A 12,500-nucleotide genomic window follows, 5' to 3' on the forward strand; every position below is an offset into this window, starting at 1 on the left:
CTTCACATAATCACTAGTTAACTACACATGGTTGATGATATTACTAGTTTAACTAGCTTGACCTGCGTTGCATATAATCAATGCGGTGCCTGTTAATTTATCATCGAATCACAGCCTACTTCGCCAAACGGGGGATGATTTAACAAAAGCTCAATTGTTACACAAATGTACCTAACCATAAACATCAATGCATTTATTAAAATTAATACACAGAAGTATATTATTTTTTAACCTGCATATTTAGTTAAAATAAATTCATGTTATCAGGCAATATTAACTAGGGATATTGTGTCACTTCTCTTCCGTTCATTGCACGCAGAGTTAGGGTATATGCAACAGTTTGGGCCGCCTGGCTCGTTGCGAACTAATTTTCCAGGATTTTACATAATTATGACAAAACATTGAATGTTGTGCGATGTAACAGCAATATTTAGACTTAGGGATGCCACCCGTTAGATAAAATACGAAACGGTTCCGTATTTCACTGAAAGAATAAACGTTTTGTTTTCGAAATGATAGTTTCCGGATTTGACCATATTAATGACCAAAGGCTCGTATTTCTGCGTGTTATTATGTTATAATTAAGTCTATGATTTGATATTTGATAGAGCAGTCTGACTGAGCGGTGGTAGGCGGCAGCAGGCTCGTAATCATTCATTCAAACTTTACTGTGTTTGCCAGCAGCTCTTAGCAATGCTTGAACCACAGCGCTGTTTATGACCTCAAGCCTACCAACTCCTGAGATTAGGCTGGCAATACTAAAGTGCCTATTAGAACATCCAATAGTCAAAGGTATATGAAATACAAAATGGTATATAGAAAGAAATAGTCGACGCGTCATAATTCCTATAATAACAACAACATAAAACTTCTTAACTGGGAATATTGAAGACTTGAGTTAAAAAGGAACCACCAGCCTTCATATGTTCTCATGTTTTGAGCAAGGAACTTTAAATGTTAGCTTTCTTACATGGCACATATTGCACTTTTACTTTCTTCTCCAACACTGTGTTTTTTCATTATTTAAACCAAATTGAGCATGTTTAATTATTTATTTGAGACTAAATAGATGTTATTTATGTATTATACTAAGTTAAAATAAGGGTTCATTCAGTATTGTTATTGTCATTATTACACACACATATATATATATATGTAAAAAATCTGCCGATAATCGGTACCGGCCTTTTTTGGTCCTCCAATAATCGGTATCGGAAAGTCATAATCAGTCGACCTCTAACACACACAGCCCTACGTCATGTGCTTGAACTGTGTGGACCTTTAAGCTTCCAGTGACGTTAGTGGATATTCAACAACAACATCCGTTCAACACTTGACAACGGATTGTACCAACTACTTCAATAACCAATTTTGGCAAAGGAGTACATAGAAACGTCCCTGGAAAACTTGCCTCAAAGTGTTAACTCCCGTTACAAATTCACGTTAAGTGGTAACATGATTGATATAGCACATAATGCGTGTTGCTCGCTAGCTAGAGAAGCTGCATTAGTCAAATAACTAAGGTTAGCTAGCTAAGAGATGAGAGGACCGAGCAAGTCGTAGCTACTAGCTAGGGCCCTAAGCTACTCGTCTACTGTTGCCAAATTAGTTTAATTAAATACATGAACTAGTTAAATAAACAGATCAGCTATTTTATATCTGAGAGCTCTCGTCATCGACGATGGGGTTGTTAACGTTAACTTACAATCTAGCCAGCCAGTTGAATGACGAAAACAAAGTTACTAGGAACTTGGGAGCAAATTCTGTTGAACCTACTGCAGTAAAATGGATAGCTAACGAGCTATGACTGAGACCAAACAAGTACTCAAAGCAAACATGTCACTAGACGTATAACGCAACCTTGTACTGACTTCTGAAAGGAAGTCATATTTTTGGCTCAAATTAAACAGAAATGGCAATGTTTTCTTACTATAGTCACCTAGCTAGGAAGCTACATGTGGGTAAACTCGGTCTTCCTCTCGGGCTAACGTTTAGCTATCGCTAGGTAGCCGTCTGCGTTCAATATGACTGACGACGTTAACTCTCAATTGGAAGAAGAAAAAATTAAGTTAGCGAGTTGATTTTCCAGTTCTTCAAAAATAATAATGGGTAACAAATATGAAATATAACCAGTGATATGTAACGTTGCCTAATTATTTGTAAAGCAAAATGCTAGTCAGCCAGCTAGCTAAACGTGAGGCGTCTACTGTGAGTTGCATCCAGACGAGCGTGTTAAGCAGCTAGCTAATAGTAGCATTGCTAACGGCTGTCATAATATAAGTAACGGGCCATGGATATTTACGAGACAGTATCCTCAACAAGGACAACGCTGACCTACAACCTAATCAGACATTGTGTTTATTATGCAAATAATGGGGAAACAGAAGAAGAAGAAAAAAAAATCGTAATTTTTTGGACGAAATCGAGAGCTTTACCATGGTAAACCAAGCCCTTACCAGTTCCTCCTGACTTGTCAAGGCTTCCGCCATCTTGAAGCCTCGGCAACGTCGCGGTTCTACGTGCTCGTTCACGACGATCTTGAAGTCACGTTTCTACGTGCTCGTTCACAACGCAGAAGCCCGAGTGAGGAGGGAGGGGGTTGTCACTATAGTTACCAGAAACACAAAATCAAAATACGATACTAATATCGCAAAAATATGTATGAAAACAACAACAAAATAAGAGCTTTGAGGTTATAATTTAAAGTTAGGGTTAGGCAGAAGGCTAGCAGTGTGGTTAATGTTACGTTTAAAGTCATATTTTAAGAAGAGAAATTGGCGTGGTTTAGCCATAATTATGACTTTGTGGCTCTGGTAACTAATGACGACCAGACGCGAAGTGGGTTAGTGCTATACAAAATCCTTGGGACGTCCCTACCCAAAAACCTAACTTTAACCCCAAAACTGTAACTATAACCTTTACCTAAATCTACATTTTAACTTAAATTGTGTTTGTGTGGGGGGTAGGGACGTCCCAAGGAGCCCGAACAACAAGGACCACGGGAGAAGTGCGGAAAGACTACGGGTCGCCAAAGGGCTCATTCTACAAAAGGTCGAACGTTTGTGTACACTTGTAATGTAGATAATGATTTAATAAATTCTGCACCATTCTTTATTAAAATGTTATGTGACACAACACATGGTGGAAAAACATACAAGGTTTGTTTTAATGACTTTATGTCCATTTTTTGTGATGTTATTTTCCATATGTGAATCTCTGTCATGCAATAAAAATACAGGCAACAGTTCAGTCACAAAACATCCTGAAAACAATTTTTATTGCACCATCACTTGAGTTGTCTGTCACAACAATTTACATCATATGTTTTTTTGTGTTTTTTCATTTTTTACATGTTATGCTTCTGACATTCATTATCAAGGAAATCCTGATAAATATTTCCTGTGCAAGACAGTTGGTGATGGAGTGTCTCAGCGGCACCCTAATCCCTATACAGTAGTGCAGTATATAGGCAATAGGGTGTAATTTGGGACACAAACCCACGTCAGAGGGTTTAGTAGAGAGATACATGTAAATACAAGGTAGGGAACAGCAGGGACAGATCAGTCTCATTGGGGACACAAGGCCACGCCAGAGGGTTTAGTAGAGAGATACATGTAAATACAAGGTAGGGACCGATCAGTCTCATTGGGGACACAAGACCACGTCAGAGGGTTTAGTAGAGAGATACATGTAAATACAAGGTAGGGACCAGCAGGGACAGATCAGTCTCATTGGGGATACAGGCCACTCTCTCTGACATCACTTCTTCTGGATGCAAACTACAAGCTCAGGGTCCGAAATGGTACCCTATTCCCTATATAGGGAATAGGGCTCTGGTCGAAAGTAGTGCACTATATAGGGAATAAGGCTGTGGTCTAAAGTAGTGCACTATATAGGGAATAAGGCTCTGGTCTAAAGTAGTGCACTATTATAGGGAATAGGGCTCTGGTCTAAAGTAGTGCACTATATAGGGAATAGGGTGCCATAGGGCTCTGGTCTAAAGTAGTGCACTATTATAGGGAATAGGGTGCCATTTGGGAAACATCAATAGAATGGATGAAATCCTGCCAGAATCACAACGTCAGGGGACCCTATAAAGTCAAGGATCCAGAGAGTGATGTCGTAGTGAGACAAACCGCTCCAGAGGGGGGGTTGAATAGTCAATACAAGTCCTATTGTATTGGTTCTTAATGAACAGTTTCATTGGGTGTGTCTAAAACGTCTTCCTTCCCTCTGTCTCTCACTTCCTGTCCTTCACGAGAGCCTATTAGAAGTCACAGGACAGGTGGTGGATGGTAGACTATCAGGGACTGTATTCATAATGTAGATGGTAGACTATCAGGGACTGTATTCATAATGTAGATGGTAGATGGTAGACTATCAGGGACTGTATTCATAATGTAGATGGTAGACTCTCAGGGACTGTATTCATAATGTAGATGGTAGACTCTCAGGGACTGTATTCATAATGTAGATGGTAGATGGTAGACTATCAGGGACTGTATTCATAATGTAGATGGTAGACTCTCAGGGACTGTATTCATAATGTAGATGGTAGACTATCAGGGACTGTATTCATAATGTAGATGGTAGATGGTAGACTCTCAGGGACTGTATTCATAATGTAGATGGTAGATGGTAGACTATCAGGGACTGTATTCATAATGTAGATGGTAGATGGTAGACTATCAGGGACTGTATTCATAATGGTAGATGGTAGACTCTCAGGGACTGTATTCATAATGTAGATGGTAGACTCTCAGGGACTATATTCATAATGTAGATGGTAGATGGTAGACTATCAGGGACTGTATTCATAATGTAGATGGTAGATGGTAGACTATCAGGGACTGTATTCATAATGTAGATGGTAGACTCTCAGGGACTGTATTCATAATGTAGATGGTAGATGGTAGACTATCAGGGACTGTATTCATAATGTAGATGGTAGATGGTAGACTCTCAGGGACTGTATTCATAATGTAGATGGTAGACTATCAGGGACTGTATTCATAATGTAGATGGTAGATGGTAGACTCTCAGGGACTGTATTCATAATGTAGATGGTAGATGGTAGACTATCAGGGACTGTATTCATAATGTAGATGGTAGACTCTCAGGGACTGTATTCATAATGTAGATGGTAGATGGTAGACTATCAGGGACTGTATTCATAATGTAGATGGTAGACTCTCAGGGACTGTATTCATAATGTAGATGGTAGACTATCAGGGACTGTATTCATAATGTAGATGGTAGATTATCAGGGACTATATTCATAATGTAGATGGTAGACTCTCAGGGACTGTATTCATAATGTAGATGGTAGACTATCAGGGACTGTATTCATAATGTAGATGGTAGATGGTAGACTCTCAGGGACTGTATTCATAATGTAGATGGTAGATGGTAGACTATCAGGGACTATATTCATAATGTAGATGGTAGACTCTCAGGGACTGTATTCATAATGTAGATGGTAGATGGTAGACTATCAGGGACTGTATTCATAATGTAGATGGTAGATGGTAGACTATCAGGGACTGTATTCATAATGTAGATGGTAGATGGTAGACTCTCAGGGACTGTATTCATAATGTAGATGGTAGACTATCAGGGACTGTATTCATAATGTAGATGGTAGACTATCAGGGACTGTATTCATAATGTAGATGGTAGACTCTCAGGGACTGTATTCATAATGTAGATGGTAGACTATCAGGGACTGTATTCATAATGTAGATGGTAGACTATCAGGGACTGTATTCATAATGTAGATGGTAGATGGTAGACTATCAGGGACTGTATTCATAATGTAGATGGTAGATGGTAGACTATCAGGGACTGTATTCATAATGTAGATGGTAGATGGTAGACTATCAGGGACTGTATTCATAATGTAGATGGTAGATGGTAGACTATCAGGGACTGTATTCATAATGTAGATGGTAGATGGTAGACTCTCAGGGACTGTATTCATAATGTAGATGGTAGATGGTAGACTATCAGGGACTGTATTCATAATGTAGATGGTAGATGGTAGACTATCAGGGACTGTATTCATAATGTAGATGGTAGATGGTAGACTCTCAGGGACTGTATTCATAATGTAGATGGTAGATTATCAGGGACTGTATTCATAATGTAGATGGTAGATGGTAGACTCTCAGGGACTGTATTCATAATGTAGATGGTAGATGGTAGACTACCAGGGACTGTATTCATAATGTAGATGGTAGATGGTAGACTATCAGGGACTGTATTCATAATGTAGATGGTAGATGGTAGACTACCAGGGACTGTATTCATAACGTCCCTCCCATCATCTTCAACAACAGACAGACTAACCTCTTATCATCTCTGTCCCTCCCACTTCAACAACAGACAGACCTGTTTATATAGCGAATTGCTGACATGGCTTCTGACTGAGGAGAGCATATAGGGGGCGTCCCAATAATATCTCCTTTCTTCTGAAGTGTGCACTCGTTCACTGCTTCTCACAAAACCAAAATCCTTGAATCAAGAGTTCCTCCCTCTACCTGTCTCGCCATCCCCCAAATGAAAACCATGGGAAGTGTGTATGTATGGGTGTGTAAACACAAATGTTTTTATTCTTAGCATCATCATCGTCGTAATCGTCGTGACAAACACATCAAGGTTGTTAGTTAAGGCATGTGCATAGCAGTCCGAGATGTGTTTTAAACCAGAGCAGAAAACACCAGTCAGAGCTGTGTTTTAAACCAGAGCAGAAAACACCAGTCAGAGCTGTGTTTTAAATCTGAGTAGAAAACACAGAGGGACTACTATGTACACAGTCAATTGCAACCCTCTTCTCATAGAGGTAGAAAGAGAACTCATCAAACCAGGTTATATCCATCTAGAGCCCTCTTTCTACCTCTATGCTCTTTCTCTAATAATGGTCCATGGGGCCAGCCCTGTTCTAGAATCCCCCCATTCTAGAATCACCATCTGTTCTAGAATCAACATATATTCTAGAATCACCATCTGTTCTAGAATCAACATATATTCTAGAAACAACATATATTCTAGAAACAACATATATTCTAGAATCAACATATATTCTAGAATCAACATATATTCTAGAAACAACATATATTCTAGAATCAACATATATTCTAGAATCAACATATATTCTAGAAACAACATATATTCTAGAATCAACATATATTCTAGAATCAACATATATTCTAGAAACAACATATATTCTAGAATCTACATATATTCCAGAATCAACATATATTCTAGAATCAACATATATTCTAGAATCAACATATATTCTAGAATCAACATATATTCTAGAAACAACATATATTCTAGAAACAACATATATTCTAGAAACAACATATATTCTAGAAACAACATATATTCTAGAAACAACATATATTCTAGAAACAACATATATTCTAGATTCCACCCCTGTTCTAGAATCCACCCCTGTTCTAGAATCCACCCCTGTTCTAGAATCCACCCCTGTTCTAGAATCCACCCCTGTTCTAGAATCCACCCCTGTTCAAGAAGCACCACTGTTGTCAACTGGGGTTTTGCAGGTACAGGGGGGTTAGTTTGAGGGGACTGAGGGGTGGTATATTTGGTTAGTTTGTGGGGACTGAGGGGTTAGTTTGAGGGGACTGAGGGGGTTATGGTCCGGGCGTGTCAGGCGCTGTGAGCGTCTCCGTCGGAGCTGAAGTAGTACCTAACGGGGGGTCCAGGAAGGTCCTCATCACCGTCTGACTCAGGAGCGAAGGACACGGTCAGGTCGACGTAGCGACGGTCTACAGACGGCTTGATCAACTTCTGCATCCTAGGGGAGGAGGGGCGGGAAAGAGGGAGGAAAGGGAGGAATACAGGGAGGAAAGGGGGGAGGGAGAGAGGGAGGAAAGGGGGGAGAGGGAGGAAAGGAGGAAGAGAGGGAGGAAAGGAGGAAGAGAGGGAGGAAAGGGGGGGAGAGGGAGGAATACAGGGAGGAAAGGGGGGGAGGGAGAGAGGGAGGAAAGGGGGGGAGGGAGGGATAGAGGGAGGAAAGGGGGGGAGAGGAGAATGAGAGACTAAGATTCACAGTGATTCAGGAGGACACAGTGTGTGAGTGTGTGTTTTCGTGTGTGTGTTTTCGTGTGTGTGTTTTCGTGTGTGTGTGTGTGTGTGTGTGTGTGTGTGTGTGTGTGTGTGTTGCTTACGTTAGTTTTAGTCTCTTGTTGTGTCCAGGCATCACAGGAACATAGAGCATCTTCACGCCATGGACCACCATGGTAGGTTCTATCCCATAATTCACCTGTAATACAGTCAACACTATGGTAGGATATATCCCATAATTCACCTGTAATACAGTCAACACTATGGTAGGATATATCCCATAATTCACCTGTAATACAACACAGTCAACACCATGGTAGGATATATCCCATAATTCACCTGTAATACAACACAGTCAACACCATGGTAGGATATATCCCATAATTCACCTGTAATACAACACAGTCAACACTATGGTAGGATATATCCCATAATTCACCTGTAATACAACACAGTCAACACCATGGTAGGATATATCCCATAATTCACCTGTAATACAACACAGTCAACACTATGGTAGGATCTATCCCATAATTCACCTGTAATACAACACAGTCAACACCATGGTAGGATATATCCCATAATTCACCTGTAATACAACACAGTCAACACCATGGTAGGATCTATCCCATAATTCACCTGTAATACAACACAGTCAACACCATGGTAGGATATATCCCATAATTCACCTGTAATACAACACAGTCAACACCATGGTAGGATATATCCCATAATTCACCTGTAATACAACACAGTCAACACCATGGTAGGATATATCCCATAATTCACCTGTAATACAACACAGTCAACACCATGGTAGGATATATCCCATAATTCACCTGTAATACAACACAGTCAACACCATGGTAGGATATATCCCATAATTCACCTGTAATACAACACAGTCAAAACAACAGTATCATCACCAATATGATCAATAGATATGTGACTATCAATCCCTCGACAGAGAGAGAATTCATATAGTCTCACCAGCACTGCCTTGATGAAGTCAGAGAGAGAGAAGTGTTGGTCACCCCACACAGTCCAGCGGTCCCAGATAGAGAAAGAGATGTCTTCCCTGAGGAGGAGAGACACAGACAGGACTCAGTGAGAGACAGAGACGGAGACAGACAGAGATAGAGACAGAGATGTCTTTCCTGAGGAGGAGAGACACAGACAGGACTCAGTGAGAGACAGAGACGGAGACAGACAGAGAGAGAGACAGAGATGTCTTTCCTGAGGAGGAGAGACACAGACAGGACTCAGTGATAGACAGAGACGGAGACAGACCGAGAGAGAGAGAGAGACAGACAGGACTCAGTGATAGACAGAGACAGACCGAGAGAGAGAAAGAGACAGACAGAGAGACACAGACAGGGAGAGAGAGAGAGAGAGACAAAGACAGAGAGAGGGAGACAGAGAGACAGACAGAGAGAGGGAGACAGAGAGACAGGGAGACAGAGAGACAGAGGGAGACAGAGAAGTGTTGAGACCACACAGCCCAGAGGTCCCAAATAGAGAAAGAGATGTATTTTCTGTCTGTACGTGTGTATGTGTGTGTACAGGTGTGTGTGTGTGTCTATGTACAGGTGTGTGTCTGTGTTTCTGTGTACATGTCTGTGTGTGTGTGTCTGTGTGTACAGGTGTGTCTGTGCACAGGTGTATGTGTGTGTACAGGTGTGTGTGTGTGTGTGTGTGTACAGGTGTGTGTGTGTGTGTGTACAGGTGTATGTGTGTGTGTGTGTGTGTGTGTGTGTGTGTGTGTGTGTGTGTGTGTGTGTGTGTGTGTGTGTGTGTGTACAGGTGTGTCTCCTACCTGATCTGTGTCCTCTTGACAGGTGCAGCCTCGGTGAGGACCATGACAGGAATGGCCAGGTTGAAGAAACAGTTGTTGAACGACTCAAACCCGTATCCTCCCACCACCTTCACCAGCTCCAACGACACCTGGGGACCACAGCACACCCACTCACTGACCACTCCCCAGAGACCCCCAGAATTCCAGACGACCCCCAGAGACCCCCCAGACTTCCAGACGACCCCCCCAGACTTCCAGACGACCCCCAGAGACCCCCAGACTTCCAGACGACCCCCCAGACTTCCAGACGACCCCCCAGACTTCCAGACGACCCCCCAGACTTCCAGACGACCCCCCAGACTTCCAGACGACCCCCAGAGACCCCCCAGACTTCCAGACGACCCCCAGAGACCCCCCCCAGACTTACAGACGACCCCCAGAGACCCCCCCCAGACTTCCAGACGACCCCCAGAGACCCCCCCAGACTTCCAGACGACCCCCAGAGACCCCCCCCCAGACTTCCAGACGACCCCCAGAGACCCCCCCAGACTTCCAGACGACCTCCAGAGACCCCCCCAGACTTCCAGACGACCCCCAGAGACCCCCCCAGACTTCCAGACGACCCCCAGAGACCCCCCAGACTTCCAGACAACCCCCCAGACGACCCCCAGACAAACCCCCCAAACGACCCCCCAGAGACCCCCAGACAACCCCCCAGGCGACCCCCCAGGCGACCCCCCAGGCGACCCCCCCAGGCGACCCCCCCCAGATAATTCCCGTCATCAGCCAAAACTACACAGCACTGAATTCATTGGTATGTTCCATTTAGGTCTGTGACTGAATCAGACTAGCAGATTCCGTAAAAACCAATTCAAAACCAGGAAGAAGAGATCCAAGCTGTTAAAAAAACCTATTAAACTGATAAACATTTGATTCAGTCATTTACTACCAGTCTGATAAGATAAAATAAATGAATTTACTACCATTTAAAATAAATATATGATTTACTTAAAGTATTCAAACCCCTGAGTCAATACATGTTAGAATCACATTTGGCAGCGATTACAGCTGGGAGTCTTTCTGGGTGAGTCTCTAAGAGTCATTACAGCTGGGAGTCTTTCTGGGTGAGTCTCTAAGAGTCATTACAGCTGAGAGTCTTTCTGGGTGAGTCTCTAAGAGTCATTACAGCTGGGAGTCTTTCTGGGTGAGTCTAAGAGCCATTACAGCTGAGAGTCTTTCTGGGTGAGTCTCTAAGAGTCATTAGAGCTGGGAGTCTTTCTGGGTGAGTCTCTAAGAGCTTTACACACCTGGATTGTACAATATTTTCACATTATTCTTCTCATAATTGTTCAAGCTCTGTGAAGTTGGTTATTGATCATGGCTAGACAAACATTTTAAAGTCTTGTCATAGGTTTCCAAGACGATTTAAATCAAATCTGTAACTCGGCCACTCAGGGAACATTCACTGTCTTCTCGGTGAGTAACTCCAGTGTATATTTGTCCTTGTGTTGTAGGTTATTGTCCTGCTGGAAGGTGAATTCATCTCCCAGTGTCTGGTGGAAAGCAGACTGGACCAGGTTTTCATCCAGGATTTTTACCTGCTTAGCTCTATTCTGTTTCTTTTCATCCGGGGAAAAAAAAACTCCCTCGTCTTTGCCGATGACAAGCATACCCAACACATGATGCAGCCACTACTTAGACCACCCAGGAGTCCCCTCTGATGTCATGGAGTGTGTTCTAGATAGCAGCTTAGACCACCCTAGACCACAACTAGACCACACTAGACCACAACTAGACCACAACTAGACCACAACTAGACTACCCTAGACCACAACTAGACCACTCTAGACCACCATAGACCATCATAGACCACCATAGACCACAACTAGACCACAACTAGACCACAACTAGACTACCCTAGACCACCCTAGACCACCATAGACCATCATAGACCACCATAGACCACCATAGACCACCCCAGACCACCCTAGACCACCCTAGACCACAACTAGGACCACCACTAGACCACCCTAGACCACCACTAGACCACCCCTAGACCACAACTAGACCACCATAGACCACCCTAGACCACCCTAGACCACAACTAGACCACCCTAGACCACCCCAGACCACAACTAGACCACCATAGATCACAACTAGACCACCCTAGACCACAACTAGACCACCCTAGACCACCACTAGACCACCACTAGACCACCCCAGACCACCCTAGACCACAAGTAGGACCACAACTAGACAACCATAGACCACCCCTAGACCACCCTAGACCACCACTAGACCACCCTAGACCACCCTAGACCACAACTAGACCACCCCAGACCACCCTAGACCACAACTAGACCACCACTAGACCACAACTAGGACCACAACTAGGACCACAACTAGACAACCATAGACCACCCCTAGACCACCATAGACCACCCTAGACCACCATAGACCACCATAGACCACCCCTAGACCACCACTAGACCACCCTAGACCACCACTAGACCACCCTAGACCACCACTAGACCACCCTAGACCACCACTAGACCACCACTAGACCACCACTAGACCACCCTAGACCACCACTAGACCACCACTAGACCACCAC

General features: G+C 43.1%; 1 protein-coding gene and 1 pseudogene across 1 annotated transcript in view; both read right to left on the reverse strand.

The window, feature by feature from the left end:
• The window catches only part of LOC106596240 (tyrosine-protein phosphatase non-receptor type 9-like), a 52,160-nt pseudogene extending 49,536 nt beyond the window's left edge, over nucleotides 1–2,624 (reverse strand).
• Nucleotides 2,625–7,634: 5,010 nt separating this feature from the next.
• Nucleotides 7,635–12,500, reverse strand: part of LOC106576580 (ubiquitin-like modifier-activating enzyme 6) — a 44,611-nt gene continuing 39,745 nt past the window's right edge. The window contains exons 30-33 of the mRNA XM_045723028.1: nucleotides 9,908–10,035; nucleotides 9,082–9,169; nucleotides 8,196–8,290; nucleotides 7,635–7,822 (exon numbers count right to left, since the gene is read on the reverse strand). Coding sequence (XP_045578984.1) covers nucleotides 7,675–7,822; nucleotides 8,196–8,290; nucleotides 9,082–9,169; nucleotides 9,908–10,035 — 459 coding nt within the window. The 3' untranslated portion in view covers nucleotides 7,635–7,674. The remainder of the gene's footprint in view (nucleotides 7,823–8,195; nucleotides 8,291–9,081; nucleotides 9,170–9,907; nucleotides 10,036–12,500) is intronic.

The sequence above is a fragment of the Salmo salar genome, chromosome ssa08 (assembly GCF_905237065.1).
Source record: "Salmo salar chromosome ssa08, Ssal_v3.1, whole genome shotgun sequence".
NCBI classification, from domain to species: domain Eukaryota; kingdom Metazoa; phylum Chordata; class Actinopteri; order Salmoniformes; family Salmonidae; genus Salmo; species Salmo salar.